Source organism: Mchenga conophoros, linkage group LG9 (genome assembly GCF_057382185.1).
Source record: "Mchenga conophoros isolate Kocher_MC1m ecotype Shallow Benthic linkage group LG9, M_conophoros_male_GT1.1, whole genome shotgun sequence".
Lineage (NCBI taxonomy): Eukaryota > Metazoa > Chordata > Actinopteri > Cichliformes > Cichlidae > Mchenga > Mchenga conophoros.
This window is the reverse complement of record NC_140534.1, coordinates 521,627-548,528: the sequence shown is the minus strand read 5'-3', so window position 1 is coordinate 548,528 and position 26,902 is coordinate 521,627. Positions and strand designations below refer to the sequence as shown.

Sequence of the window (26,902 nt, the reverse complement as noted above, 5' to 3'; positions counted from 1 at the left end):
TCTGTGACTTATGGTGATGTGGTCAAACAATTTGAAGGTGGAGGTGCCACAGCTGGAGGTGGTGGTAATGCGGTCCGGGTATTTTCGCACAGTGCCACCCTGCCAATCACAGCTGCCGTCCTGTCCCGCTACCACCACCAGGCCCTCTTTGTTCTTCAGATACACAGGCCCCCTCACACCATACCTGTGAACAACATGGCTGTGGTCAGAGGCAGCCTTACTTACTCAGTGATATTACTCAACCTGCTTTGCGCCCTGTGATTTTAATCATTACATGGATTCTACAGCCTTCTCAAAATGACCACAGGTTACATTTTAATAAACTGTTAATATTGCATATCCCTGTAACACCACAAGCATGGAGAACACTGATGTTATTAAATTACACTTTCCTTGCAATAAACAAGCAGCAACCTCCAGAGGTTAGCTAAGCTAACGTAGAAGTGCCACAAACACAAGGCTGGCTCCAAAGCACCGTCCCTCCCCACAGACTCAACTTCAGCAATGCAATTAACTTATTTAAAGCCTGGTAGAGAAAAGATTCGGGGTTTTAGCCGATTTTCCCTGCTCACAATAAATGTTTAAGGAATTAGTTTAGTAAATTTATACAATTTAAAACTCATTTTGAGGTTTTTTAAGAGAAAATAAAACTAGCGTGTATACTGTTAAATATACATTGATTAGCGTGCAATTACATCTTCCAACAAATTCATTCATTGTCATAAACTTTGAATTCGTCTATTAAAAATACACGAGTGGTTGGCCGTCTGTGAGCTGCTGTACAGCTCCATTAAACAAAGGAAAAGAAGAAGACTGCAGAACAAAACACAGGACTGAAGGTTCTTACTCTGGGATAAACACCAAGACACCGTTGTCTCGAATGGAGTAGACAACAGCGTCAGCCACACAGCACGGGTCTGTCTGAGGGTCTCGTTCTCTGAAAAACAGACACTGAAACAGTGCTGTGGATCGCATTTGGGCTGCCTGTGCTGCCTGCAAATGAAACACAGACGTCAGCACAGCTTCTGTTAATAGAGTAAGAGGTGAATCATTGAAAAACACAAACAATAAAACACCCCTGACCCCGTTCTTGCTGTTGACATGGTGAGCCATTTCCTCCACTTCTTTGTTACTGGCTGGTGCTTTACCAGATACAACGCCCCTCTGCATGTGCAGGGCTGCGGTAAGAAGGCGGTGCACGACAATGTCTGCGTACCGACGGATGGGTGAGGTAAAGTGTGTGTAGCGATCCAGAGCCAGACCTACGACAACGAAGCAAATATCAGCACGTTAGCCTTCTTTCTAGTTCTCAGTCGAATAATTCTTCACAAACAACAGACGTTGGACAAGTGTGTGCAGACGTGTGATGGATGGACTGACCCACAGTCACACTGAAACTCTAGTGCAGCCAATAAAAGCTGTGCAGCGGTATCGTACCATAATGGTAGTATTGGTCTTGAGGATGAGCACCAGTGGAGAAGTACAGAGCCTGTGACATAGCAGTGGTGGCCATCATTCTGAACAACCTGTTCACCAAGGGGTCCTGTGGGTCCACAGCTCGGTCCAGTGAGGCAGCTAAAGCCTTGTTGGACCTGAAGGAACAGAGCCAGAAACCAGGGATGAGTGAGGCCTCTCATCTCAGCAGTCAGTGACACAAAGCTACTTGCATCACCATGTCTCTTGTCCTGGGACCGGTTCTGCTGTTGGTTTAACCCCCCCCCCCCCCCCCACAATCCTCCAACCGCACATTCATATTTTGTTTTCAAACTCCATTGCAGTTCATTCCACGCCTCAGATCCTCAGACCTTTTGTAAACAGTTAAACAAATAAAAGTTAACTGTAATAGATTACAGGTTGTAATTAAATAAATCACTGCCTCTTTTAAAAAACAGAAAAACAAACCATCTTTAATTATTTGAGTTGTTTGTTTTGTTCCCGTGTGAGAATATTCAACACTGCTCTCTGTGCAAAACGGGTTTAAAAGCATAAACAGCTGTGGGATCCTGTTTGTCCGGGATTTGAACCGGGGAACAAACTGCGGCAGGATCAGCGTTGTGCCGAGGTCGGCATCGCCGACAGCATGTGTTCCCCCTGCGTGGCGAGCGTTCGCTGGGCACGGAGTGTGGATCCAGGTTACGCCGCCTCCATTACAAACAGTCAGACGTGGAAGTAGTGATGTTTTAGTTTTGTAAAAAAGTGAAACCTGAGTGTCGTTACATTACCATTCAGTTTAAGGGTTACAACAGAAAATGAAATATTTATTGTCCTCTCGTGGTATCAGACGGGATTATTTTAACAAACGAAGGACATTTTGCCTGATAATTATATTTATCCTGTAACTTTACTGTGTAAAGAGCTAAAACCTCCAAAGTTTCAGGAGTAGTTAGTCGTTATAAGAAGTGTTTGTGAACTGAAAATCAAGAATGTGGGATCCTGTTTGTCCGTGATTTGGACAGCCCAGCGTGTGCTCCCGACGCAGGGGAAACTAATTCTGTCGGGGAGACCGACCTTGCCACGACAGCTGTTGTGAAGCTGAAGCCAAAGGCAAGATATGCTTCATCATATGTTCTAGTCTTTGGTTTGGAAGCATATTTGGCTTCAACCTCAACCTGAGCTGAAGGAACATGTCTTCTTCTTGTCTGACTGCTCATGTGACACCTGAGTGTGTCCCCGTGTTATCAAACATTTCAGGTTCACACACTTGTGTGTCTGAACATGATGTGCGTTGGACTACAATATGCATTTCCTCAGTTTCTATACTGAACAGTCAAAAACATTACCTGGTGTCAATGGTGAAACCTTTGGCCTTTGCAGTGTCCACCAGCTGGTTGAATAGCTCCTGTTGTGGTGGTGGGTGACACCTTAGAAGGGCCTGGTTGGGGAAAGCTTCCTGGATCTTGCGGGCCACCCAGTGGTTGGCGTAAATCATGCACTCTGCCACGGTCTCATGGACCTCCAGGGGCTGACGAGGGACCAGGGCCGTAATGTTCCTCTCCTCATCCAGCTGGGCACCCACCTGAAAAGGGAAAATGCTTCTAACGTGACTTCAATGAAAAAGAATATGAAAATGCATCAGTGGGCCACATTTTACTACAGTTTACTTTAACTCAGTTGAATATGCACCATTCCACCGGAACAAATGCTGCACGGAGAACCAAATGTGAATGAATCTCAACCTGAAAACAGTCTACTGTCTTTCCTACGTTCAGCTCTCTATCATACCAGTAAGAACACATATCCCTAACAGGCACACAGCTCTGCTCATGGGCACAGAAACTCCACCGATCTGCTGTTCATGCTTTTTGTTTATAGTGGACAGCCAATCAGAGTTTAAGTTAGCTCAAAGGAAACGTGCCTTAAAGAGAGAACAAAACTTTTCTCAGACTAAGGATGAACTGAGGGGACCCAAAGCACTTCAGCAGGAACCAAAAGAAGCCAGAAAGTTTGGATTTGAACACAGTTTTGGCCGTTTTATATAATAGATCAAGATGAAACATCTGTTGTCCTTATCCTTCAGGACAACAGATGTTTCACCAGCGGTCAATAATCCAGCTTTGTCAAGATAAGAACTTGATTTTTGGGTGGCAGCTCAATCATTAAACACACTTTTAGAAATATATTGGTTTTTCCACTATCCCAGAAGCAACCCGAGAGAATCATTTTTACTTCATATCAATATTCTGTGTGCGTACAGCCATAACAGGAATGCAATAACTGAATAATAAATAAATCCAAGACATCCTATTAGAGAGCATCTTATAGAACAACAGGAATTGTCCATATGAGGTTTTAACAGATGGCCGACCAGCCGCTGTAGATAAATGGCTGTGATCTAATGTGAAAACTGTCAGTGGTTTCACAGTGGAGTGCTTGGTTTCTTTATTCCAATATTCTCACTGAAATGACTTTCTGATAAAATGTTTTCTGCTGAGGAACGTGTTCTGCTTAGATGCCTGATTTTAAAAATAACGTCTCTATTAGACCGTACTATAATTTATTATCGATGAAAAGAAATATATGGTATCCATCTGTAATTCTGTAAATAACACAGCAAAAAACCAAACTAAACATAAAGACCTGGAAGACTCCTGCGTCTAAATTCATTCAGTTATTGTACTGAGTCCTGAACATGTTAGAAATATGGTATCTAAGCAGATTCTTACTCTGGATGGCATTACCTTGGCCTCCAGTAACGCTGTGAGGAACCTTGGAGTCATGTTTGACCAGGACATGTCCTTCAATGCACATATTAAACAAATATGTAAGACTGCGTTCTTCCATTTGTGCAACATCTCTAAAGTTAGAAATATCCTGTCTCAGAGTGACGCTGAAAAACTAGTTCATGCATTTATTACTTCCAGGCTGGACGACTGTAATTCATTATTGTCAGGATGTCCAAAAAACTCGCTGAAAAGCCTTCAGCTGATCCAAAATGCTGCAGCAAGAGTCCTGACAGGGACTAGAAAGAGAGAGCAGATTCCCTTCATTGGCTTCCTGTTAAATCCAGAATTCAAAATCCTGCTCCTCACATACAAGGTCTTAAATAATCAGGCCCCATCTTATCTTAATGACCTTGTAGTACCATATCACCCTATTAGAAGCAGGTCTGATCGGAAACCGTTTATTTCCAGGCCAGGGAGCACAAATAAAAACACCCTTAAAAGGTTCCCTCCTGCTCAACCGCGTCACTCCCTACGGAGAGAAGATCTACATGACCTTATCTGCGTATCTGGAGGTCAGCCGCTGCTCCGCCGTGTTGTACCTGTTTGTACGTGTTTTTAAGTCTCTTGATGTCATCGTGTCTAATACACACCCTTTATCTCCTCTCTGCAGCTGGACCATTGCATCCAGCCTGCCATTATCACCAAAGACATCTGCACGGTCTTTTACTCCCGAGACGCCAAGATTTCCCCACCCCGTTCTCTCAAGAACCTCTTTGGGACTGGATACTCCAAAACTCCTGACTGGTAAATCTGGGCTGCTGCACTGTGGCCATCTCTGTTTCACAATCAAAGATATCTGCCCTGTTACAAAGTTTCCTTGTTCAAAACTTCTGCTTCATTATAGCAACCGAGTGACTGGGATCTACGAGCTGAGCTTGTGTAAGATGTCTGACACTGGAAGCCCAGGTGAGCGGCCATGAAACATGTTTAAAGAACGGCAGCTGTTTTATCATAATTCTGTGGAGCGCTTCATCCTAATGAGGGCTCATGTCCTGAGCAGGGATGCAGAGGAGGAGGAGGATGGTCCTGGACACATCAGTGGCTTATGTGCGTGGAGAGGAGAACCTGGCCGGCTGGAGGCCCAGAGGAGATAGCCTCATCCTAGAGCACCAGTGGGAGCTGGAGAAGATGGAGCAGCTGCAGGAGGTGGGGCCTTAAAAGATTCATAAAGAAATAAATCTGTTTAATATCGTAGAGGGAAAAATGACTTTTCAACTCAAAGACCAAAGTGCTATTCTAAAAAGTTTTTTCTTAGAGTACAGACGTTACATGACTAACCTCCCCTCTTCTCCCCACCTCACATTCGCCCCCATCTTTCGTCCAGGTGGAAAAGACCCGTCACCTTCTGGGAGAGGCGGCTCCCGTGGGAACAGCTCCCACCACCAAGTCCCTGAGTGAGTCTCTGTCCCCCAGCGTGAGCTCCAGCACTCTGTCCACGTCCACCTCCGTCTCCTCGCAGATCTCCAGCACCACCTTTGAAAGCGTGAGAAGGAGCTGGCCACCAAGGTGAGAAAAACGTGGGCTTAGTGGGCGTTCTTGTTGCTGCCTTCTTCCTTCTCTGCTCGGAGCTGATCGGTCTTGTTCCTGTTGTGTTGTAGTGCCTGCGCCTTCTGACACACACCTTCAATACTGAATACAAGCAGCTGGTGAACAGCATCAGTGACTGCAAGGTGAGAAATAATACAAAGAAATAAAAAAATAGCCTTTCTGTGTCACATCAGGGAGTTCCTATATTGACGTCTACCTCATCCTGCTGTTGTTTCACTTCAGCTTTCTCTCATCTCACCGATCGGACGTGATCCATCCGTGACGAGCTTCAGCAGTGCTACCCTCACCCCTTCCTCTACCTGCCCCTCTCTGTCGGACTCGCGCTGTGGCTCCATGGGCCAGAAGTAAACATATTTTTAGGAACATTGACCTCGATCTGCAAACAGTTATTGACAGGTTATCTATTTGATTCTAACTTGGTGTGATTTGTGTTAAAGGACCCCTGAGAACAGCTCACGTGCCTCCAGTCCCTCCTGCTCAGACTGTGAAAACTTCCCGATGGTTCCCACTCTGGAGACCTCCTACCTTGCGCGGGCTGCAAAAGAACGAGTTCCTGAACTTGGTGCCTGATATTGAAGAAATGCGACCAGGGTGAGTAATGCCATATTAACCCAAATACTGTCACTATGACATGTGTCTCACAGACCAAATGTAAGTCGACACTCATGTTCTCTAGTTCAAGCGGAAATGATGTGGATCGATTCAAATTCCTGAGCCTGGATGATTTCAGCTGGAAACAAACCAACTCTGCTTCTTCCTCAGATAATTCAATTCAATTCAATTCAATTTTATTTATATAGCGCCAAATCACAACAAAAGTCACCTCAAGGCGCTTCATAGATACAGAGAAAAACCCAACAATCATATGACCCCCTATGAGCAAGCACTTTGGCGACAGTGGGAAGGAAAAACTCCCCTTTAACAGGAAGAAACCTCCAGCAGAACCAGGCTCAGGGAGGGGCGGGGCCATCTGCTGCGACCGGTTGGGGTGAGAGAAGGAAGACAGGATAAAGACATGCTGTGGAAGAGAGACAGAGGTTAATAACAGATATGATTCAATGCAGAGAGGTCTATTAACTCATACTGAGTGAGAAAGGAGACTGGAAAGGAAAAACTCAATGCATCATGGGAATCCCCGGCAGGCTACATCTATTGCAGCATAACTAAGGGAGGATTCAGGGTCACCTGGTCCAGCCCTAAATATATACTTTACCAAAGAGGAAAGTTTTAAGCCTAATCTTGAAATCTTGTCTTCTGAATCCAAACTGGAAGCTGGTTCCACAGAAGAGGGGCCTGAAAACTGAATGTGTTCACTGACCGGTGTTGCCAGCTTTGGTGGCTCGTCTCCCGCTCGAAGAGGACCAAAAAGAGAACAATACAGTGTTCAGCTGCCTGGCTGTGCTCTACACACACAGCCCTGCTCTGGTACAGTAAAAACCACATTTACATTTGTTTACATTTCCAATGTAGAGGATGAGTTTAGATCACTGTGGTCCAAGCTTGTCGTCAGTTATAGAAACTGGATGTGTTTCCTTACATTTATTTTGTGTTGACAGAAGTCTTTGATTCATATTGATTATTAAAGCGGGCTTTAACCTGTGGAGAAAAGCGTGTGCTCTTGCTCCTTCAAACGGTTTTCTTCAGAGATTTCTCACTGTTTGTACACATGCTGAGTGGCTAGTTTTGAAAACACTTACTTTACCTTTACTACTCTGCTCAGAAATGCAACCTGTGACCTTACACAGCCCAAAAACTTATCCTAAAACATAAATTAACAAGGACAGAAGCTTTTTACAAATGCTTCAACAGTGTAATTCTAACAAGGTATGCAATACATCTAATGTCAGTTCAGAGGTATGAAGTGATGACACTTTGACATCACTGAATAAAAGCAGTCTTGTCATAATAAGCTTTGCTGTGGACAGTTGGCGCGTTCATGTTAAACTTTTTCTTACAAATAAAAAAGGTAATCAGATGTTAAGTTTGTTCAGTTTTAGTTGTTCTCATCGTGTTGCTCCTCAGATCTCCCGTTGTCCCTGAGCCTGACTAAAGCTCGGCAGCTTGTTTTCAGGGCATGGCAATGCAGATATGAGCTAAATGTGACACAGCAAAGAAAAATCAGAATCAAGAAACCCTGAGCTGACTTTCATGGCTGCAGACGTGACATTAAGAGCCTCACAGATCAAAAAAGTATGGGATTTAAACTGCTTCTAGACCTGCACACGTCTGTTTCCAGGGCAGGATATCCATTCCAGTGCAGCAGAAGGAGCGGTCAGTGTGGACCTCGGTGCTGTACAGGACCTCCTGGAGCTGCTTGTCTCCTGGCATCTGGGCTTTCACTCGTATCTGAAGGACAAAATAGGAAAATCAAGTTGCTCTCACTGTCACCTGATTTCCACAGACTGCCATCTGACCACATCCCTGCAGTTGGATCCCACCGCCGTACCTCTAGGATGGGTCTTCTTGGTGTCAACCCAAACCACCCTCTCCTTCAGCTCTGAGCTGAATATATACACATGATTGCTTCTTAAAAAACAAACAAAAACAAAAAAACGTCCCCACACGGAGTGAGACTCAGTCTTGGATGCCCAGATCAGCCAGTGTGGTGTCCAAGAAAGGGAAGGGTTGGTTTGCCAAGTTGGGCTGTACCTCGATGGGCAGTGTCACCAACATGGGGATATCCTGCTCCAGTCTGACGCGCAACATCTTGTTGTGGGACCCCGGGAGCTTCCTGTCTGCCGATCCGCCTCTCCGTTGGCCTGCTCCACAGTCGCCGCCTCCTCCAGAGAGCGTTTTGTGTCGTCTGCTGCCAGCTTGACTTGCTGATCTTTATCTCAGGAGGCAGTGGGTTTTTACCCTCTCCCCCTTTGATCCTGTGCGTTATCGTTTAAAACTCGCTATCTGCATCTTTTGGCTCCAGCACGTCTTTATTGTTAGAGTTGTTGCTTGCTGTGTTCTTCTGCAGGGTGCTGATGATTCATTGTTCTGCTTCTTCTGATGGTAAACGCCTCTGGAAAGCCTGAATATGTGAGCGCGTCTGATTCATACACAGTTCTGCTCTGCCCCCCCGGACTGATATATGCAGCCAGTGTGAATGTGTGTTATGTATCAATCACATGTTAGGTTCATTAGACTGACACAAGGGTGATGCACGGATGTTGGTGTTTTTAGGGCCAAGTGTGAAAGTGGAAGAAAGACAATTTGCAGGTTTCTTTTGAAATGTTAAAAGAATGTTGGAAATTTGATCAGAATACAGTAAAAATGAAAGAAACAGATATTTTTCTCAGATCATTGTGTTAAATTGTCATAATCCCCGTGTTCTCTTTAAGACTATCAGCTCTACTCTAAACAACCCTGAAAGCCTCTGCTGACACGTGTCATCAGTTCCTTTCTTTCTTTGTAAACAAGGTCGAGTCTGTCAGGTCAGCAATAGTACTTCCTACAGATGACCCATCAGTGTTTATTCCATGACTGTAAACATGTTTCCATTTGTCACTTCAGTCTTTACTCTGAAATACAGGAAATGACATCATGGCTCAAAATCTTTGTCGTTCAAACAATTCTTTATTTAACAATATTTTAACTTTATTTAACAAAATACATTCAATAAAAACTTGAACAACAGAAAACTGATTTTTAATCCAACCACTGAAAAAAAAAGGTAACGACTGAACACAAACAGAAGAACAATTTATAAAGATTAAAATGGAACTACAGGAAGTTTGATTCATAGCCTCATTTGAACTTTAACTTAAACTTAAGGAGAGCCGACCTGAGCTCTGTGGAGCCTGATCTCCAGGGTTTTAAGTTGGACTCTGAAACCAGAGGATGTTTCTCTCTCTTCAGATTCACTCTGATCCTGTGATGGGAACGATTTCAGCCCTGCGTGATCGCGCTGATGTTTGCACAGAGCAGATGATGAAGTGAATGTTTTGGCACAGTGGTAACAGTGAAACAGTTTAGTAGTAACGTGGGATCGTTTGTGTGCAGAGTATGAACTGAGATTACTGAAGCTCTTGTCACACTGCTCACAGCTGTAGTTTCCTTCCATGTGTGTACGTTCATGCTCGTTACGATTACTTGAACGTGAGAAGCTTTTGTCACAGTGTCTGCACTTGTATGGTTTCGCTCCTGTGTGGACTCGTTTGTGTCTTTTAAGGTGACTTGCAGTGGTGAAGGATGACCCACACTGATCACAGAGGTGCTTCTTGACCCCACTGTGAAAGAGTTCATGTTGTTTTAAGTCACTTGATGTGGGGAAGCTTCTCCCACATTCTTTGCAGTATTTCAGTTTGTCTCCAGTGTGTTTACGTTGATGTATTTTTAGGCTGGCTTGGTGACTGAAAGTTTTTCCACAGATGTCACAACGAAAGTCTTTCCCACCACCACAGCGATGACAGGGTTGAGAAATGGATCCATCTGTGTCGCTCTGCTTCTAAACAAAGACACAAAGACAGTGTAAGTCAGTCCTTCAACACTTTTATCCTGAAAGTCGCCTGAAATAAAGAGCATCTCTGCAGACGTCCAATTACATTTTACTGTTTCAATTAACACACTCAGTTTACTGGGCTACAATAACTACAGGGGCGATCGTGGCTCAAGAGTTGGGCGTTCGCCTTGTAATCGGAAGGTTGCCGGTTCGAGCCCCGGCTTGGACAGTCTCGGCCGTTGTGTCCTTGGGCAAGACACTTCACCCGTTGCCTACTGGTGGTGGTCAGAGGGCCCGGTGGCGCCAGTGTCCGGCAGCCTCGCCTCTGTCAGTGTGCCCCAGGGTGGCTGTGGCTACAATGTAGCTTACCATCACCAGTGTGTGAATGTGTGCGTGAATGGGTGGATGACTGGATATGTAAAGCGCTTTGGGGTCCTTAGGGACTAGAAAAGCGCTATATAAATACAGGCCATTTACCATTTACAATACTACCACCATAATACTACAGCAATACTTATTTAATATTACAGTAACCTCTGACTTACACTTAAATGAAATGAAAACCTGAATAATGGCTCAGAGCTACTCTTCGGTGCAGTAGAAGTGCTAACATGCTAACACAATTTAATGAGCAGACTTGTTCCAAACAGTCAGACTGAACTTACAAGAATAAAATAAAAATACAAACCTCACAGTAACTGCACTTGTAGAGTCTCTTTCTGGTGTGGATCTGTTGGTGTTTTCTCAGGTACTGTGGAGTTTTAAAAGTCTTCTCACACAGGTCACATTGATAAGGTCTCTCCTCAGTGTGGGTAAACATGTGGTGTTGTAACTGTGCGTCTGTTGTAAAGTATTTACCACACTGATCACACCAGTACACATCTTCTCCGGAGTGAATGCGTAGGTGTATATTTTGGCTCCATAGCTGGCTGAAGGTTTTTCCACAGATGTCACAGCTGTATGCCTTAACTCCAGAGTGGGTAACTAGATGTCTCTGCAAGTGGCTACTTCGAGTAAAAGCTCTGCCACACTGATCACAGCTGTAAGCTTTAACTCCACTGTGGACGACTTGGTGTCTTTTCAGGGAATTCTTCCAGGAAAACGACTTTCCACACAAGTCACAGCTGAACGGTCTCTCTCCAGTGTGGATGAGCTGATGTTGTTTTAGTTTAAACTTCCAGGTAAAATCCTTCCCACACTCGTCACAGGTGTATTTTTTCTCTCTCTTGCTTCTGTGAGGTTTGTCGGCCTCCTGAGAGCGCTGACTTCTCGGTCCATGTTGGTCCTGCAGTGACAGAGATACAGAGGCAGTGAGTGAAATGCAGTCATTGAACAAACTGAAGCTTCAAACTCCCTCCATTAACACTAGTTTTAAACCTGAAGGTGGAGTGTGGCACCAAACACCACCAGAACCTGAACGACTGCAGGTGCTGATAAGTTGCGGTCGCGGTATTTCAACATCTAGTTAGCAATACAGAAGACGAGCGAGAATAAATGGAGTAATATTTTTTACGTGGCAGGTAATTTCAAATGCAGCGATTCTATCAGCCCAACAAACATCAGTAAACACACAAACTGTTTGTGTGCAGTTTGTCTCACAATGTGATGTAAAGACTGCAGTAAAATCCTCTGCAGGTTAGTGCAGGATAAGCAGGCAAGTTTACTGTAATGTGATGGATTTAAGTAAAGAACAGTGTGTGACTGGTGCACAGTGACTGTGGTGCTCATGTCAGAGTTAGATTACATCAAGTGTAGCAGAGATTAACTTAAACTTAAGCTCATGATGCTGACATTCATTCACTGAGCTCCACCCACATACCAACAGTTTAGTGTCTAATATAAAGACAGTGTACTGTCAGTGTAGAGAAAGGAAATCAGCCAGGACAACTCGTGAAACATCTGCTGACATCTGGATGAATTCACAGAGAGCAGCAGGTCAGCTGATCACAGCCTGTACATTAAAAAAAATCTACTGGAGCTCTCAATAGAAATGATTGTGAGCTGTGACCCTTTTCCCCACACTGAGCCACTACAGCTGATTTTAGGGTTGAATCCTGCTGAATCCCACTTTAACATCTTCCTGCTCATTTTGATGTTTAGAGGCAACGTCACTGTCTAAGATGTAGGCATTGTATACATTGTATACATTATTTCTACATTACATTAATATTGCACAAGGTTCACTTAGTTTAGCATAAAATATACATACTGTATCAGTACTTCAGCTTTTAATGGAGTATTTCTTAACACTAGTATCTGTCACCTTCTGTGTTGAGCTCATTGTTTTCTCTGCAGTGGCTGAGCTGAGTCCAAGTAGCTGAAATTTCCTCTGCTGCTCCGTCAGACTCTTCTCCTCCTCCTGATCAGCTGGGACACAAAACAGAACTTTGTTAAGCTCCACACTGCACTGAAGAGTCAAAGTGTCTTATATGTTCATCTGAGAACACACAGAACACATTTTAGCTTCCTTGGGTGGACAACTTGTTTGAAACAAACACAAAAGGTTTGAACACCGATACCAAATTCAGCAGTATGGCACACCAGTACCAGGAGAGCAATTCCTCTTTAAAATATGCCCTGGCCAAGAAAAAACCCGACAATATACGTGTGCCGTGAGAAATGATAGATAGATAGATAGATAGATAGATAGATAGATAGATAGATAGATAGATAGATAGATAAAATTTATTTCAAACATGCAAATATAATTGAAATAACAACAGAAAAAAATAAAAATAACAAAACTTAAAAATCATCAAGTTTTCATGTAAATATCTATGTCTACAGAATGTGTGTGCTCGAAAAGGAGTAGGGTGAAGTTTTCTTGTTCCTACCCCCTTATTTCAAATTTCATTGCTTACAAATCCATATCCAGGATTCAACATTATTTGATCATATATTTAACTATGTACAAGTCTAACACATTGAACATACACAAATAAAACCATTTTCAGCACGTAAACCAGAACAACAACAAACTACATTTTTTACATAAACTAATCACTCTGTTTATAACAGCCGCTTAATCTCTGAGTTTATTTTCTATCTATGTGACAAAAACCTTAATGAACACTTAAGGTTGGGTTACTCAGGCCTTGATTTATAAAAAATGAGGACACAATGAGACAACTCAGTCACTGAGAGGAAGATTTCCTATATTCATGCAATTTATTATTTTTTGAACAATCCTGTGAATTTTTGTATTGATGTACTTGTCTTGATTTCATCTGTATATCCGAGTGGGTGTAGAAATCTGAGCCATCATCTGAGTAAGCCTCATCACAACTTTGCGCTGATAAAGGCAGCTGTGTTTTAGCCTGGAACACATTTATTTTTACATTTCTCATAAATGTATTTCATTATAGCACTTTTACCGCCAACATGTTGGGTCTTTTGGAGCCGGAAGTGACCTTATATGGAAGAAGGGTGGCGCTAGCTAGCTTAGTTAGCAAGCTGCATTCATAAGCTGTGCAGGTGCCACAGAGATGCTAAGTAGCCTTAATAACAGACTAATAAAATAACACAAACTCTGATTACAATGAGCTCATTTAAAAGCTTTCTTCTAATAAATTCTTTTCTTCTCTGTGTTTCACAACCTTTTGGTGATATCTTTCTGTGAATTAGTTTAAAGCAGCTTGAGTCAATTTAGTCAGATTTTTTTTTCCAACTTGTTCACAAAAACTTGAGAAGAGACACCGAGGAGAGCAACAGAAAGCCTCATTCAGGAGCTAAACTCAAGATTAACTAGACTCGGATTAATATTAGCTCGGTGCTTACCTTTAAATCAGTCTTGACAATAATCGGAGAGAAAAACGCCATAAAGCGGGAACTCGGCTTCTTCTTCTTCTGCTCTTGTATGTTTTGGCGGTTAAAGCTTTAAGGCGCATTACCGCCACCTGCTGGACTGGACTTTTCATGTCCCAAACATCATCAATTGGGCACAAATTTGTTGGAGTTTCTGTTAATAAAAAAGATGGAATTCAAGGATCTTGTTATTTGGTTTGTTCGTTTTCACCATTTACTCTACAATTTTCTGCCAGTGTATAGCAAACCCCACAGCTCAAATCAATGAAGAATTTAGTATTTTTAACATATTGCTTAAGCTGGAACCAGCAGCTATATAGGCCTAATTTTTAATCCAAACATGTGATAGAGGTTTACCACCAGGAGAAGCAGACTGTAAATAAAAGACTGTGCTACTGAAAACTGTTAGTCTGACTTTGGATTGTAAATATGTTTCCATTTGTCACTTCTGTATTTGTATATGGCTCAAACTATTTGTTATGAAAGCAAAACAAACAAACTGATGTTGTATAAATTGATTCAGGATTATTTACTTCGAGTCCAGAAATCATAGCTGTCTCATCAGATCCAGTTGTGACATTAGCTATAGTTTCCGCGGAGGGTACTTGGTTCTGTATGACAGCACAGCTTTTAGGTTGAATTCAAGCGCTTGAGTACAGCCTGATAATTAGAGGCCTGCAAACATGTTTGCTGATGAACTTTGGAAGTAAAAGTACAGACAGCTATAGAAGACACAGGACACGAGATGGGTTCATTATTTCTTTTGAGTTCCATGTAACAATCCGTAACTCTGTAATTAATGAATGTGCCATTTAATCTTGGCTGCAGCCAAGATTAAATGGCACATTCATTAAATGGCTAAAATGGGTTGGCTGCCGTTCAGCATTTAGCACAAGTCAGCTTTTGATCAGAAAGTTTTCTGGTTTGATCCCTGGCTGCTCCAGTCTGCAGGCGAAATATCCTTGGACAAGATTGTAATCCCAAGCTGCTTTCTGATGCATCCATTGGAGTGTGAATGCTTTATAGAGTTTGTGAAACAGTTGTACGTGTGGTCAGATTGTTTTGTATTTGTGTGTGGATTGAAGCACATGTCTGAGAGCACATCAATCACGGCACATATTTTTTAAAATCTTAGTTTAAATAAAGTTTTTGATTATTTATTATAAAAAAGAGATGATATATATATAATGCAGTGGGCACTCTACCAGCTAACATGTCAGTTAATTTGACACATTGATTTATTTATCATTTCTTTTTCTCTCTCAGCTTTTCAGCTCCATATTTTTGCCATTTCTTCCACACTCAACTCTGTTCTACAAGGTGAGCCCACAGTTAATGTAGGAGAGGGCAGGTGGCATTAAGAGATTTGATTGGGCAATCTAGGGCCCAGTTAGTTCTTCCTTTTGGTGAAAGCTGGGCTCTTCAGTTCAGCATGGTACAGCTCCAAAGATTCTGCAACATCAAACCCTCTGTCTGCTAATGTTACATCACCTGGGCTGAGGCAGTCCAGGTAATTGCAACAGTTTCTTGAAATTAGTTAATTCAGATATAAACAGAGTGACAGTTTACAGATTCAAACATGTCTCAGAGAAAACAGAAAAAAACAGTAAAGCCCAACTCTCCTCTTTGTGATCAGGAAGACAAAATTCAACTTCCTGATCAAGTAGACAAATCATTCAACCAGCTTCTAGAAAAGGAAGATATTCAAAAGTTGAAAGAAATGGAACTCCTAGAAATGCAGGGAAGAAACTTTGAGCTCCAAGCAAAGCTTGATAAAGCACTAGAAAAACTAGTGCTGAAGGACAAAAAGAATCAGGAGCTGCAAGTAAAGCTTGATGAAAGACCGCACACAAATGAAGAGTTTCTTCAAGAAAAAAGGCTACAGGAGATAAAACAGAAGGAAATGGATTTCAAGCTCCAGGACATGGAGAAACACAACAAAGGCTTGCAAATCAAGCTTAATGAAGCTCTGCAAAAAAAATTAAGAACTCCTCCAAGAAAAACAACAACAGGACATGAAGCAGTGCAAACTCCAAGGCATGGAGGAAAAATACAAAGCGCTTCAGGTAAAGCTTGATAAAACACTGAACAAAAATAAAGAGTTGCTTCAAGAACAAAAGCAACAAGAAATTAAACAGAAACAAACGGACTGCAAGCTTGAAGACGTGCAGGAAAAATACACAGCGCTGAAAATAAAACTTGATAAAGCCAGAGGTGGGACCAAGTCATTGTTTTGCAAGTCTCAAGTAAGTCTCAAGTCTTTATCCTCAAGTCTCAAGTCAAGTCTCAAGTAATGTCAGGCAAGTCAGAGTCGAGTCTCAAGTCACTGGTGTAAAAGTCCGAGTAAAGTCACAAGTCTGAAATTTTGAATTTCAAGTCCTTTCGAGTCTTTAAAAAGAAAAAAACGAAAAAATAATGTTGCAGTTATGCTAAATGTAAATATTAGACCATGTAATTTTTAAATCTGTGTTTTTCTCAACACATGACAAAATAGTGAACGTAGAAAATATACACAAATTGTGAAATTGCACCTCTTTAAAATGCAGCTCAATTAAACCTAGCTCCAAGGATAATTTTCACCGACAGTTCTGAGATAAGCTGCATGTTATTCTTGGATGCGGTTGTAGGACCGGTGTCGTGCCAAAGTAGGTATCCCCGACAGAATTTGTTTCCCCTGTGCTGGGAGCATGCAGGAAGTACTGATGTTTTCATTTTGTGAAAAATTAGTATCGTTACATTACCATTCAGTTTGAGGGTTACAACAGAAAATTATATATTTATTGCTCACGGGGTATCAGATGGGATTATTTTAATAAACCATAAACATTTTGGCTAATAACTATTTTTATTCTCCTGTAACTTTATTATATAAAGAGCTAAATCCTCCAAAGTTTCAGGAGAAATGCGTCATAATAAGAAGTGTTTGTGAACGAAAAATCAGCAATGTGGGATACTGTTTGTCCGTGATTTACACAGGGGGAACAAATTGTGGCAGGACCAGCCTGATATTATTTGTATCCCACTATAACTTCGTTGTATAAAGAGCTAAGATCTCAAAAATGTCAGGAGTAGTCAGTCATTATAAGAAGTGTTTGTAAACTAAAAATCAACAATGTGGGATACTGTTTGTCCGTGATTTGGACAGTCCAGCGTGTGCTCCCGACGCAGGGGAAACAAATTCTGTCGGGGATACCTAGTTTGGCACGATAGTAACTTCAGGTCACTGCAACAAGCCCAGGTACAGTTTACCGACGGATGGGTGCAGGACCTTGAAATGCACCGTGTAGAACGAAAGACCATCGTACGTATCATAAGTTTACCAGTCTCACAAATCGTCTTCATAAATACACAATCGTTAACCGTTTATTAATAGGACCTTTAAGCTCAACGGTAATTAATTAGCAGTGGAAATAATTTCTGGTACGCGTTACAGAAATGTAGCAGTGACAACAATACTGTATGCTGTAATCGTACTGGGCAATTGGTGATACAAAAAACTGTTTTATCCTGTGAATAAAAGTATATGTTTTTGTCAATGTACCAAAATAACAGAAGCGAAACGCAATATTGTGTCAGGACAATTCACTATTTATGCACAACAAACAAAGGAGCGACAATTTCTGTTCAGCGCCAGACTTGCTTGTAACCTATATCACCAATTATGTTATGAAAATGACGCATTAACTACAACAGCAGACTGACCTTTGTGTAAATGCTTGGAGCAGACTAACCTGTGAGCTGGAGGGTTCTGGGACGTTATATTTGGTCTTTGAATGGCTGCAATCCAGGCCACCCGTCGCCTCTTTGTTACTTCGGAAACATGGCTCGAACAATTTCTCTTCAACAACGTAATCCGATAACAACCGATCTCTTTACCCGTCGGCTTCCCGTGGCTGTCATGCGACCGGCTATTGCAGTTAATAATACAACAGCTTCTTGCCATTTTTGTGTTTCTTTTTTATCGCTGTGATTTCAATTGAAAGCCTGCGTGCGCTAGTACCTCTTGCCACGAGTTCCCAGAATCCTTTGCGGTTTTACCCCTGAATGACGTCACATTTTCAATCTCTATATAATATGCATGTTAAATTTTATATTTGGGGTGAAATATCAAGTCTTTTCAAGTAAACCGGTTCAAGTCCAATTCAAGTCCCAGGTCATTGGTGTAAAAGTCCAAGTCAAGTCACAAGTCTTAGAACATTTTTTCAAGTCAAGTCTAAAGTCATAAAATTAATGACTCGAGTCTGACTCGAGTCCAAGTCATGTGACTCGAGTCCACACCTCTGGTTGTTTATGATCAGTAAAAAATAAAACAAACAGTGGGACACAGAGTTTTCTTAAAAATAAACACATGAAAAAAGTCTTTGGTATATTATCTTAATTGCCTCTAGATGCTCCCAGGGCTAGGACTCAGCTATCTCCAGCATGGACTGCAGGATGGAAGCAACAACAATAAAGAGGATGATAGAGAGGAGGAAGGCTCTGTGGATGACCTGCAGCTCAATGAGGCCAGTTTGGACAGCAAGGATTAGCAAGGTGATCCCTTCAGTCATCCCCCTGCACAGAGAGGAAGCAACCTATTATGCTACAATATAGTCTTTGTGCCAGCGAGGCTTGTACTTGACGCGTGGCAGTCTTCTGGCAGTAGGTGAGCCAGTCTGAGTGTGGTGCAGCCTAGCAGTGTCAGCGTTCTTTTCAGTCACTGGGCGACAGCGTGCTAGATGAGTGGCATTCCAACTCTTTCCATCACTCAGCAAGAAGGCATTCAAGCCTTTGGCTTTTGTTACTGTTACAGGAGGGGTAAATCTGGGATGTCCTTTGGGAACATGGTGGGGTTTCCTTATCCTCACACTCTCTCCTGGTAGAAAAGAAGGTTTCCGTGCGTGACGCCTACCATCAGTGTAACGTTGCATTTTCAACTGATATTTCCGAACTGAGTGACGTGCAACGTATCCAGTGGAGACACAGCAGGAGGCAAAGGGAGTACATCCAGTATAGTACGCATCTTCCTGCCACACAGGAGTTCTTAGGGAGAGGGAAGTAGAGGGAAGTAGTTGCATGCGGTGTTGCACAGTAAACTTGAAGCCAATCCAGCACAGTCGCCTTCCATGGTTTCGACTGCTGGATTGATGTCTGGATACAGGTGCGGAGGGCACGATGAAACCGTTCGATTGCTCCGTTTGCAGCTGGGTAGTAGACAGATGTTCTGCTGTGGGAGATGCCTCTATTCTGGAGGAATGAGGTGAACATTACAGAGGTGAACTGTGCACCATTGTCAGTTATGATGTTCTCTGGGTTGCCATGACGACTAAAGACAGATGAGAGGAACTGAATGACATCATCAGTAGTAGCATAAGGTGAAAAGGCAAGCTCAGGCCATTTGGAGTAGTAGTCAGTCAATGTTATGACGTATCTACAAGCAGGTATTGCAGTATCAAAAGGCCCAACAATGTCAAGACCAAGTTTTTTCCACGGTCCATCAGGCAGTGGGACGGGTTGGAGAGGAGCAGGATTAGTATGTGCAGTTTTGTCATTGGACTGGCAAAGGAGGCATGAGGTTATGGCAGACTGAACTTGTGAGTCCATTTTTGGCCACCAGTAGAGATCTCTTAATCTTTGTTTTGTGCGCACAATGGTGACTTTCATGTGCCAGTGCAATCAGTTTAGGTCTCACTGAAAGTGGTGCAATGAGCCTTGAGCCTCTGAGAACATAATCACTTAGGGTTGAGAGTTCATTACGGATTTTGTAGTAAGGTGCAAGCGTGACATCAAATGCTTTGATTGAGGCAGGCCAGCCACTTTGTATTTGTGAACGCAAAGCAACCAGTTCAGGGCAAGTTGAACAGGCAGAGTCAAAGCCCGCAACTGGAAGTGAGGACATGGCAGCAGAAACTTGGGCTACCATTTCATGATCTGAATCTGATGTGGAATGGGAAGAAACAGGCAGGGGCAGGCGAGAGAGACAGTCAGCTGTATAGTTCTGAGAACCTGGGCGGCAAATAACATCATAGTCAAAACACAGGAGGCGGGCAGACCAGCGGGCGATGCGCATGCCAACCCTATTAAACCCTTTGGTGCTCAGCAGCGTTGTCAGAGCTTGGTGGTCTGTCGGCAGAGTGAAACGTCGGCCCCACAAATACGTTCTCCATTTCTCTGCAGCCCACACACAAGCATAAGCTTCTTTTTCAACAGTTGAGTACTTTTGATCTGTTGCAGGCAGTGTGCAGGTAGCAAACGCCACAGGTTTTTCTGTGCCATCAGGTTGCACTTGAGCAAATACAGCACCAAGCCCATAGTCACTTGCATCAGTAGAGATCACAACACGCAAGGCAGGGTCAAACAGTGCCAGTGCAGGACTATTCACCAGGAGTTTTTTTACTTCTTCAAAGCTCGCTTGTGCACCTGAAGTCCATGTGAAAGTGTTCTTGTCGTTAGCACAGGCACACATAGGGGCTACAACAGTTGCAAAGTTTGGCAAAACTTGGAGTACCATGACACCAAGTCCAAGAAGGATCTCAAACTGAGGGAACTGGGGAGGATTAAAGGGGCAGCACAGCAGCGTTTTGGAAAACAGTGTAAAGGCTTTTCAGGAAGCTTTTAGGACGCTGTGAAAATACTGAATTTGAATAGTGGAGGCTAGAAGTAGTGAATGTATCCTTCCTCTCTATCATTAGATGGAGAGAGTGTACAAAGGCCGGCATAGTGGGTCTGTGGCCACTCTTGCTTGCACTTTTGCGTGTCCGTCAGCCAGCTGTGGAGAAGAGCAAAGTTTTTACATGCAAAGAGCTGAAGTGAAAAGCAGTGTTCCAAACAATGAAATGTGTCCACTCTTTGTGCTTTTCATGCAGTAATGTTTGATGTTTGAAGCTATTTCTGCTGTTGTCCCATTCCCGGTGAAATCCGCTGTCCCTCCAATCCCGATCCTCTTGCAAAGCAATCAGCATTTGTCAGACGCATCAGTCATTGGCGGTACTCAGACAGGATCCTGGATGACTACACGTCTGGGGTGGCTAAGAGAGCAATTGAAGGATGCCATGTTTACTGAATATGTGCCTAATTTTGTCAGGACATAGCTGGGTCCATTGCTTCTGCGTGCTCTATTTTCACAAGCAAAGGCCTGGCTCTTTCTCCTGGCACCTTCTCAGGTGATCTCCATGCCGTGGCTTCTTCTCAAATCAACGTCTGGACTGCCGCAAAACAGCTGACCGTTGTCGACAGGATTCGAACCTGTGCGGGGAGACCCCAATGGATTTCGAGTCCATCACCTTGACCGCTCGGCCACAAGAACCACATTTGGTTTTGGAACTACATACTTGAAAGACATACGTCTTCCAAGTCCTACGCCACACGTCTTTCAAGTAGGATGTGCACAACAACGGCCACGCTGGATTGTAAATGCGGTAGCTGCATGACTTTGGTGAGAAAGCTTGTGGTTTTGCAGTTCCGTGAGATCGGTGCAGCACAGCTGCGGTTGAAGCTAGCTGGCTGACATTAGCTTGCTTGTTTGCATGAACAGTAACACACACAGCTGATGATTTTGCCACCGCAAAGAGCTGATCAGTACATGGTTAGTAAAATGTTATCTTCATTCCAAACATTCAGCACAATATTTAAAGTGGGACTGGGTGTCTTTATGAAGAAGTAGCGTGTCCAATCACAGTTTCATGTAAGAAGGTATATGTATGAAGTGATGAGAACTCAAAGCCTGTGTGAACAGTGTCTTTCCACAGCAAACGGTAGCAGCGAGGCCGATGAAGAATGCACCTGGCCTGACATTGTAAGCCTTTGCAGAAAGAGCGGAGAACGTTTTTACTGTAAAACAGTACGCAGCCCACATGCTTGAACAGCACTGCGAGAAGCAACTGCGATGGCCGGGAATCGAACCCGGGTCAACTGCTTGGAAGGCAGCTATGCTCGCCACTATACCACCATCGCTGTGAAAAACTGCAACATCACTGAGTCATTGTCCGGCTTATGAAGCTTTCAGGACAATTAACAAGGTGGGCATTGTGATTACTCGCTTGTCAGGTTCTAAACTGGTCAAAAGGTAGATCACTAAAAAGACTAGTGCTCTCATGCAACTGCACATTTAATCTCATCAGCTAAGCTTCTTTGCTACTCAAGTGTGGCCTCTCACGCATTTAAACTCTTGTGTGATTTTTAGCACCTTGAGAGTCGCAATGGTCACGCGAGTTCTTCAGGTCACAGCAGACAAGGTGCGAATAGGTGTGAATCTGTCTTGGGACGAATCTGGGACGAGGACGTCTTTGGCTCCTCTCTCTAGTTATTGGACTTTGGCAAAAAGGTTTCACGCTTAATTAAAAAATGAGAGCAAGTGTCTGTGTCCCGAATACAAAGTGGGAGCTGGTTCCACAGAGAGGGGCCTGAAAAGTGATGGCTCTGCCTTCCATTGTACTTTTAAATCCCCTCGGAAGACAGCAGTCTGAGAGCAAAGCACTCTGTTGGGATGATATGGCACTGTGAGATCTTGTAGACAAAATTGGGGGTGATTATTCAAGACCTTGTGTGTGTGAGGGCAAGTATTTGGATTTTTATTTGGGATTTAATTGGGAGCCAATGAAGAGAGAAGTCCATATGGGGGAAATATACTCTCTCCTTCCAGTCCCTGACTGTGCTCTGGATGCAGCGTTTTGGAAAATAGTGTAAAGGCTTTTCAGGAAGCTTTTAGGACACTGTGAAAATACTCAATTTGAATAGTGGAGGCTAGAAGTAGTGAATGTATCCTTCCTCTCTATCATTAGATGGAGAGAGTGTACAAAGGCCGGCATAGTGGGTGTACCAGAGCAGGGCTGTGTGTAAAGCACAGCCAGGCAGCTGAACACTGTATTGTTCTCTATTTTGTCCTCTTTGAGCGTGAGACAAGCCACCACAGCTGGCAACACCTGTCAGTGAACACATTCAGGATGAAGATGGGAAGTGAGGAAGAACTGCTGTCAGTGCTGGAAGAGCTCGACCCCCTCCCCATCACTGCGCAGTCTCAGCAGCCCTCACCCACCCCTGCCTCTCCTGTAGATGCCTCTCAAACTGCATCAGTTCAACCCCGAGTTGAATTATTCCAAGACCGAGATGAGCCCATCTGTTTTGCTGAAATCCAAGAAGACATGTGGTCAGTGCTTGACTACCTCCCCGTCTCTCAGCAGTCTAATGTGCTCTCCTCTCCTCATTCACACAACTACTCGACTCCTAAACAAAATCTCATCTGTCCTGCTGATTCCCCTCCATCCAAACTGGCGTCCTCCCCTGTTGCATTCACTGAATTGCCGTCAACAACCCCCATCTTTTGCCAACTAATGAAAAACAATAATTTCACTATAGACGATTGGACCGATTTCAATTGAATTAAACTGTTACTCCTGTTATTTCAACATCTGTCTTTGTGTAAATAAATGAAAAAACAAACAAAAGATGCTTCTGTCATAAGTTACAGCAGGATGAAACAACCTTCATGTAGTTCTTGTTTTTAACACTGCAAACCTTCTTTAGTTCTTTTGTTTCCTTTCATATTCAGCACACATCTGTCAGTGTCCACTAACTGTCAGGGAAAAGCCAGATAAAAACACTGTGGGGTCTTTTGGGACACGTGCTCGTTGGGTTTACTCATAGATATCAGAAATGATCTGTTCTGTATTCAAAGGATACACGAAGGACGTTTGTATTAAATGCAATATAGCGACTGATCATATGCTGCTTTCTTTGGGGGCTTTTCACCACCATGTTACACAAATCCAGTTTCTAACTGAAAAGAAAATCCTTCACCATTTTCTAATCAAATTCCCTGGTTTCCCATGTCAGAGATGTCATGGCTGAAAGGATCATCGCCTATTGAGCTCAAAGCTAAACTCTTGTGTAGGGCCTCTTTCCATGTTGCACCATTCATTTTAAAAAGTCCTGGTAACAAGAGACAGAGGTGACTTGATGTATTACAGTTACTTCCCAATTTACAGAAATGATGTGACTTCTGACATTTTCCTAGCAGGAAATGTGCTACTGTGGGACACTGAAAGAATAAACAGCAAGGCACGTTTTGTTTTAATAACTTTTCTTTACTTCATTTGTATGAACTAGGTTTACCTTACAAAATCTTATACTGTATATAATGTTTTATGTTTAATTCATGTCAATGTCAGCTCGTGTTTACTCGGGTGAGCAGTACCGGCCCACAAAGAGAATGCTCTTGGTGGGTTTATGTCGGATGAAGAAGATGAAGTGATGATCAAAGAACATTTCAAAGCCCACACTGAGAAGTTGTTCAGAAAAAGAAGTTGAACCTGACCAAGATGAAATCCAAAATTGGGAATTAATTGTTTTATTGTATTATTTTTAATGTCACATATGGTGTTGTGTAATCCGTGTATGTATTATGTGTCTCTGCTGATGTGTTTCATGCCTCACTTTCATTTTACTGTAATTAGGCTAGTTTTAAGTTTCTTGAGTATTCTGATAAGGATACTGTGTAGTATGATTTGCAAATGAAGAGGAATCAATTAGTCTTAAATTAATTGACTAAGAGAAATGAAGCGTTGGAAGAATGTTATGTTGATGACTATGAGGTTTCTGGGGTTTATTCAATAGAGCAACAACTGTGTGGGATCTTTATACAAATTCTTATATTCTATTTAGAGCTTGCTTTAAAGTATGTTAGCAAAAAAACAGCGCACGCATTCATTTTCACGATTTTTGTTCTTCTTTAGTCATTGGGTCTTTTTAGGTGGTACCTCCAGGTACCACAAGGGGGGATGTGGTGGATTTTTGTGTGATATGTATAACTATACACTATATATCTATGTGCACTGAACATATATATTTTAACTTTCATGTAGAGTCTTAAGCACAAGACATTTTGCTTCACCATGGTTTATTAAGGTGGTGCAGTAACAGGGCAGTTAATGCTGCTGAGAGTTCTCCTGCCTAACTCGCTCTCCAGCTAACTAACCTTCCCTAACGTCTTTCATGCAGCACATGTCTGTATCTATTTTTTCTACTCTTTTACAGAGCATCTTTTTGAGTGTCTTGATTTTAATTGGATCTAAAAGGGTTGGATCTCCACATCGTTGGTGGAAGAAGATTATCAGGATGGCTTCAAAATTTGCGACTACAGCCCCTCTTCTGTGGAACCAGCTTCCAGTTTGGATTCGGGAGACAGACACTATCTCTACTTTCAAGATTAGGCTTAAAACTTTCCTCTTTGGTAAAGTATATATTTAGGGCTGGACCAGGTGACCTTGAATCCTCCCTTAGTTATGCTGCAATAGATGTAGGCTGCCGGGGATTCCCATGATGCATTGAGTTTTTCCTTTCCAGTCACCTTTCTCACTCAGTATGAGTTAACTGCATTGAATCATATCTGTTATTAACCTCTGTCTCTCTTCCACAGCATGTCTTTTATCCTGTTTTCCTTCTCTTACCCCAACCGGTTGCAGCAGATGGCCCCGCCCCTCCCTGAGCCTGGTTCTGCTGGAGGTTTCTTCCTGTTAAAAGGGAGTTTTTCCTTCCCACTGTCGCCCAAGTGCTTGCTCATAGGGGGTCATATGATTGTTGGGTTGTTCTCTGTATCTATGAAGCACCTTGAGGCGACTTTTGTTGTGATTTGGCGCTATATAAATAAAATTGAATTGAATTGAATTGTGTTAACTTGTGTAGTTACACAAGTTACACAGGCAGAATGCCATGTGAACCCTGTCTCCAGGTGGAAAACAGAATGAGCGATACACCTGCTGTCAGGCCTGCAGGGTTTCTCCCTGTGATGTTCTTCTCTGTCTTGTGGTTGACATTTTTTTTTTTTTACTGGCACAAATAATTTGTGGGGCGTCTTATTGTGACACCTGATTGTTGTAGTATTTTTAAAATGGCTGTGCAAAAAAATAAAAATAAGAACCCCAGATGCATTGCCTGCATTTTTAGATGAATAGTTGTATATAACTTTATTATTTACAAAATTTTTGTTTAATTTTAATTTAAAATAATTACCACTTATATTTGCATTTCAAGTTATGAAAATAATTTACTAAACATGTCTGTGGTTTTTATAGTAAAGAGAAAATATAACTACTACTAGGGTTTTATGTGTTTGTGTGATTTCAGACCAGTTGTTTTAATAACTGTAAATTTGGACGTGTGAGGTTGTGCTGAAAAGAATGATACCAAGAAAGACAAGGTAAAAAAACAACAACAATCAAAAGCAGCCAAAAATGGCCAATTATATTTTGGACCTCAGAATATTGACCCAACAAATCATGAAAAATGAGGTTTCAATAATTGTTTGTGACAGTGCAGCTTTCTGGCAGTAGTAGTAGTCAGTACAATTTGATTTTTTTCTAACAAAAACAGTATGAAACTTAAGTTAGACTTGTGTTTGGAAATGAGCCCCCGCCCAGTGTTGTGTAGCTTTCTGGATTTTATACTTATTGGTTACATATTTATTTATTATACAGGCTATACAGTACACACATTTTATGTAACTGAAATGTTTAATTATGTGGGCTATAGAAAATAATTAAGTTATAGACCATATTTATATGAAACATATGCTTAATGTATATTAATCATATGTAACACCTGCATATGTCTTTAAAACAAGGCTTTGATTTTGCCACCCCATTTGATTTCCATGCCAGCCTGGAAAAATTTCTCTAGATCCGCCCCTGGACCTGTCCTGGACCAGCAACACCAAATCAGTGACTAAAAGAGCTCAGCAGCGACTGCATTTTAAGAGACGACTGAAGAAGGTGCACATCCCCAAACCCATCTTTAATACTTTCTACAGAGGTACCATGCAGAGCATCCTAACCCGCTGCATCACAGTCTGGTATGAAAACTGTCATGCGTCCAATCGCAGAGCCCTCCAGAGGATTGTGTGGACCGCACAGCGTGTTATTGGCAG

At 42.5% G+C, this 26,902-nt stretch overlaps 1 protein-coding gene, 2 non-coding genes and 1 pseudogene across 3 annotated transcripts; all 4 read right to left on the bottom strand.

Moving 5' to 3' along the window:
• Positions 1–1,080: 1,080 nt before the first annotated feature.
• Positions 1,081–3,033, bottom strand: LOC146566520 (DIS3-like exonuclease 1 pseudogene; annotated as a pseudogene).
• A 6,288-nt stretch (positions 3,034–9,321) lies between these two features.
• LOC146566519 (uncharacterized) lies at positions 9,322–12,563 on the bottom strand. Its single transcript, XM_085286023.1, has 3 exons — positions 12,464–12,563; positions 10,889–11,485; positions 9,322–10,206 (listed from the first exon to the last, which is right to left on the bottom strand). The coding sequence occupies exons 1-3, from the start codon at positions 12,479–12,481 to the stop codon at positions 9,529–9,531; spliced, it is 1,293 nt and encodes a 430-aa protein (XP_085142149.1). The 5' UTR covers positions 12,482–12,563; the 3' UTR covers positions 9,322–9,528.
• An 8,644-nt stretch (positions 12,564–21,207) lies between these two features.
• On the bottom strand, positions 21,208–21,289 carry trnas-cga (transfer RNA serine (anticodon CGA)). Its single transcript has one exon. It is a non-coding gene; the product is annotated as a tRNA-Ser (tRNA).
• Positions 21,290–21,864: 575 nt separating this feature from the next.
• trnag-ucc (transfer RNA glycine (anticodon UCC)) lies at positions 21,865–21,936 on the bottom strand. The gene has a single exon. It is a non-coding gene; the product is annotated as a tRNA-Gly (tRNA).
• Positions 21,937–26,902: the final 4,966 nt, after the last annotated feature.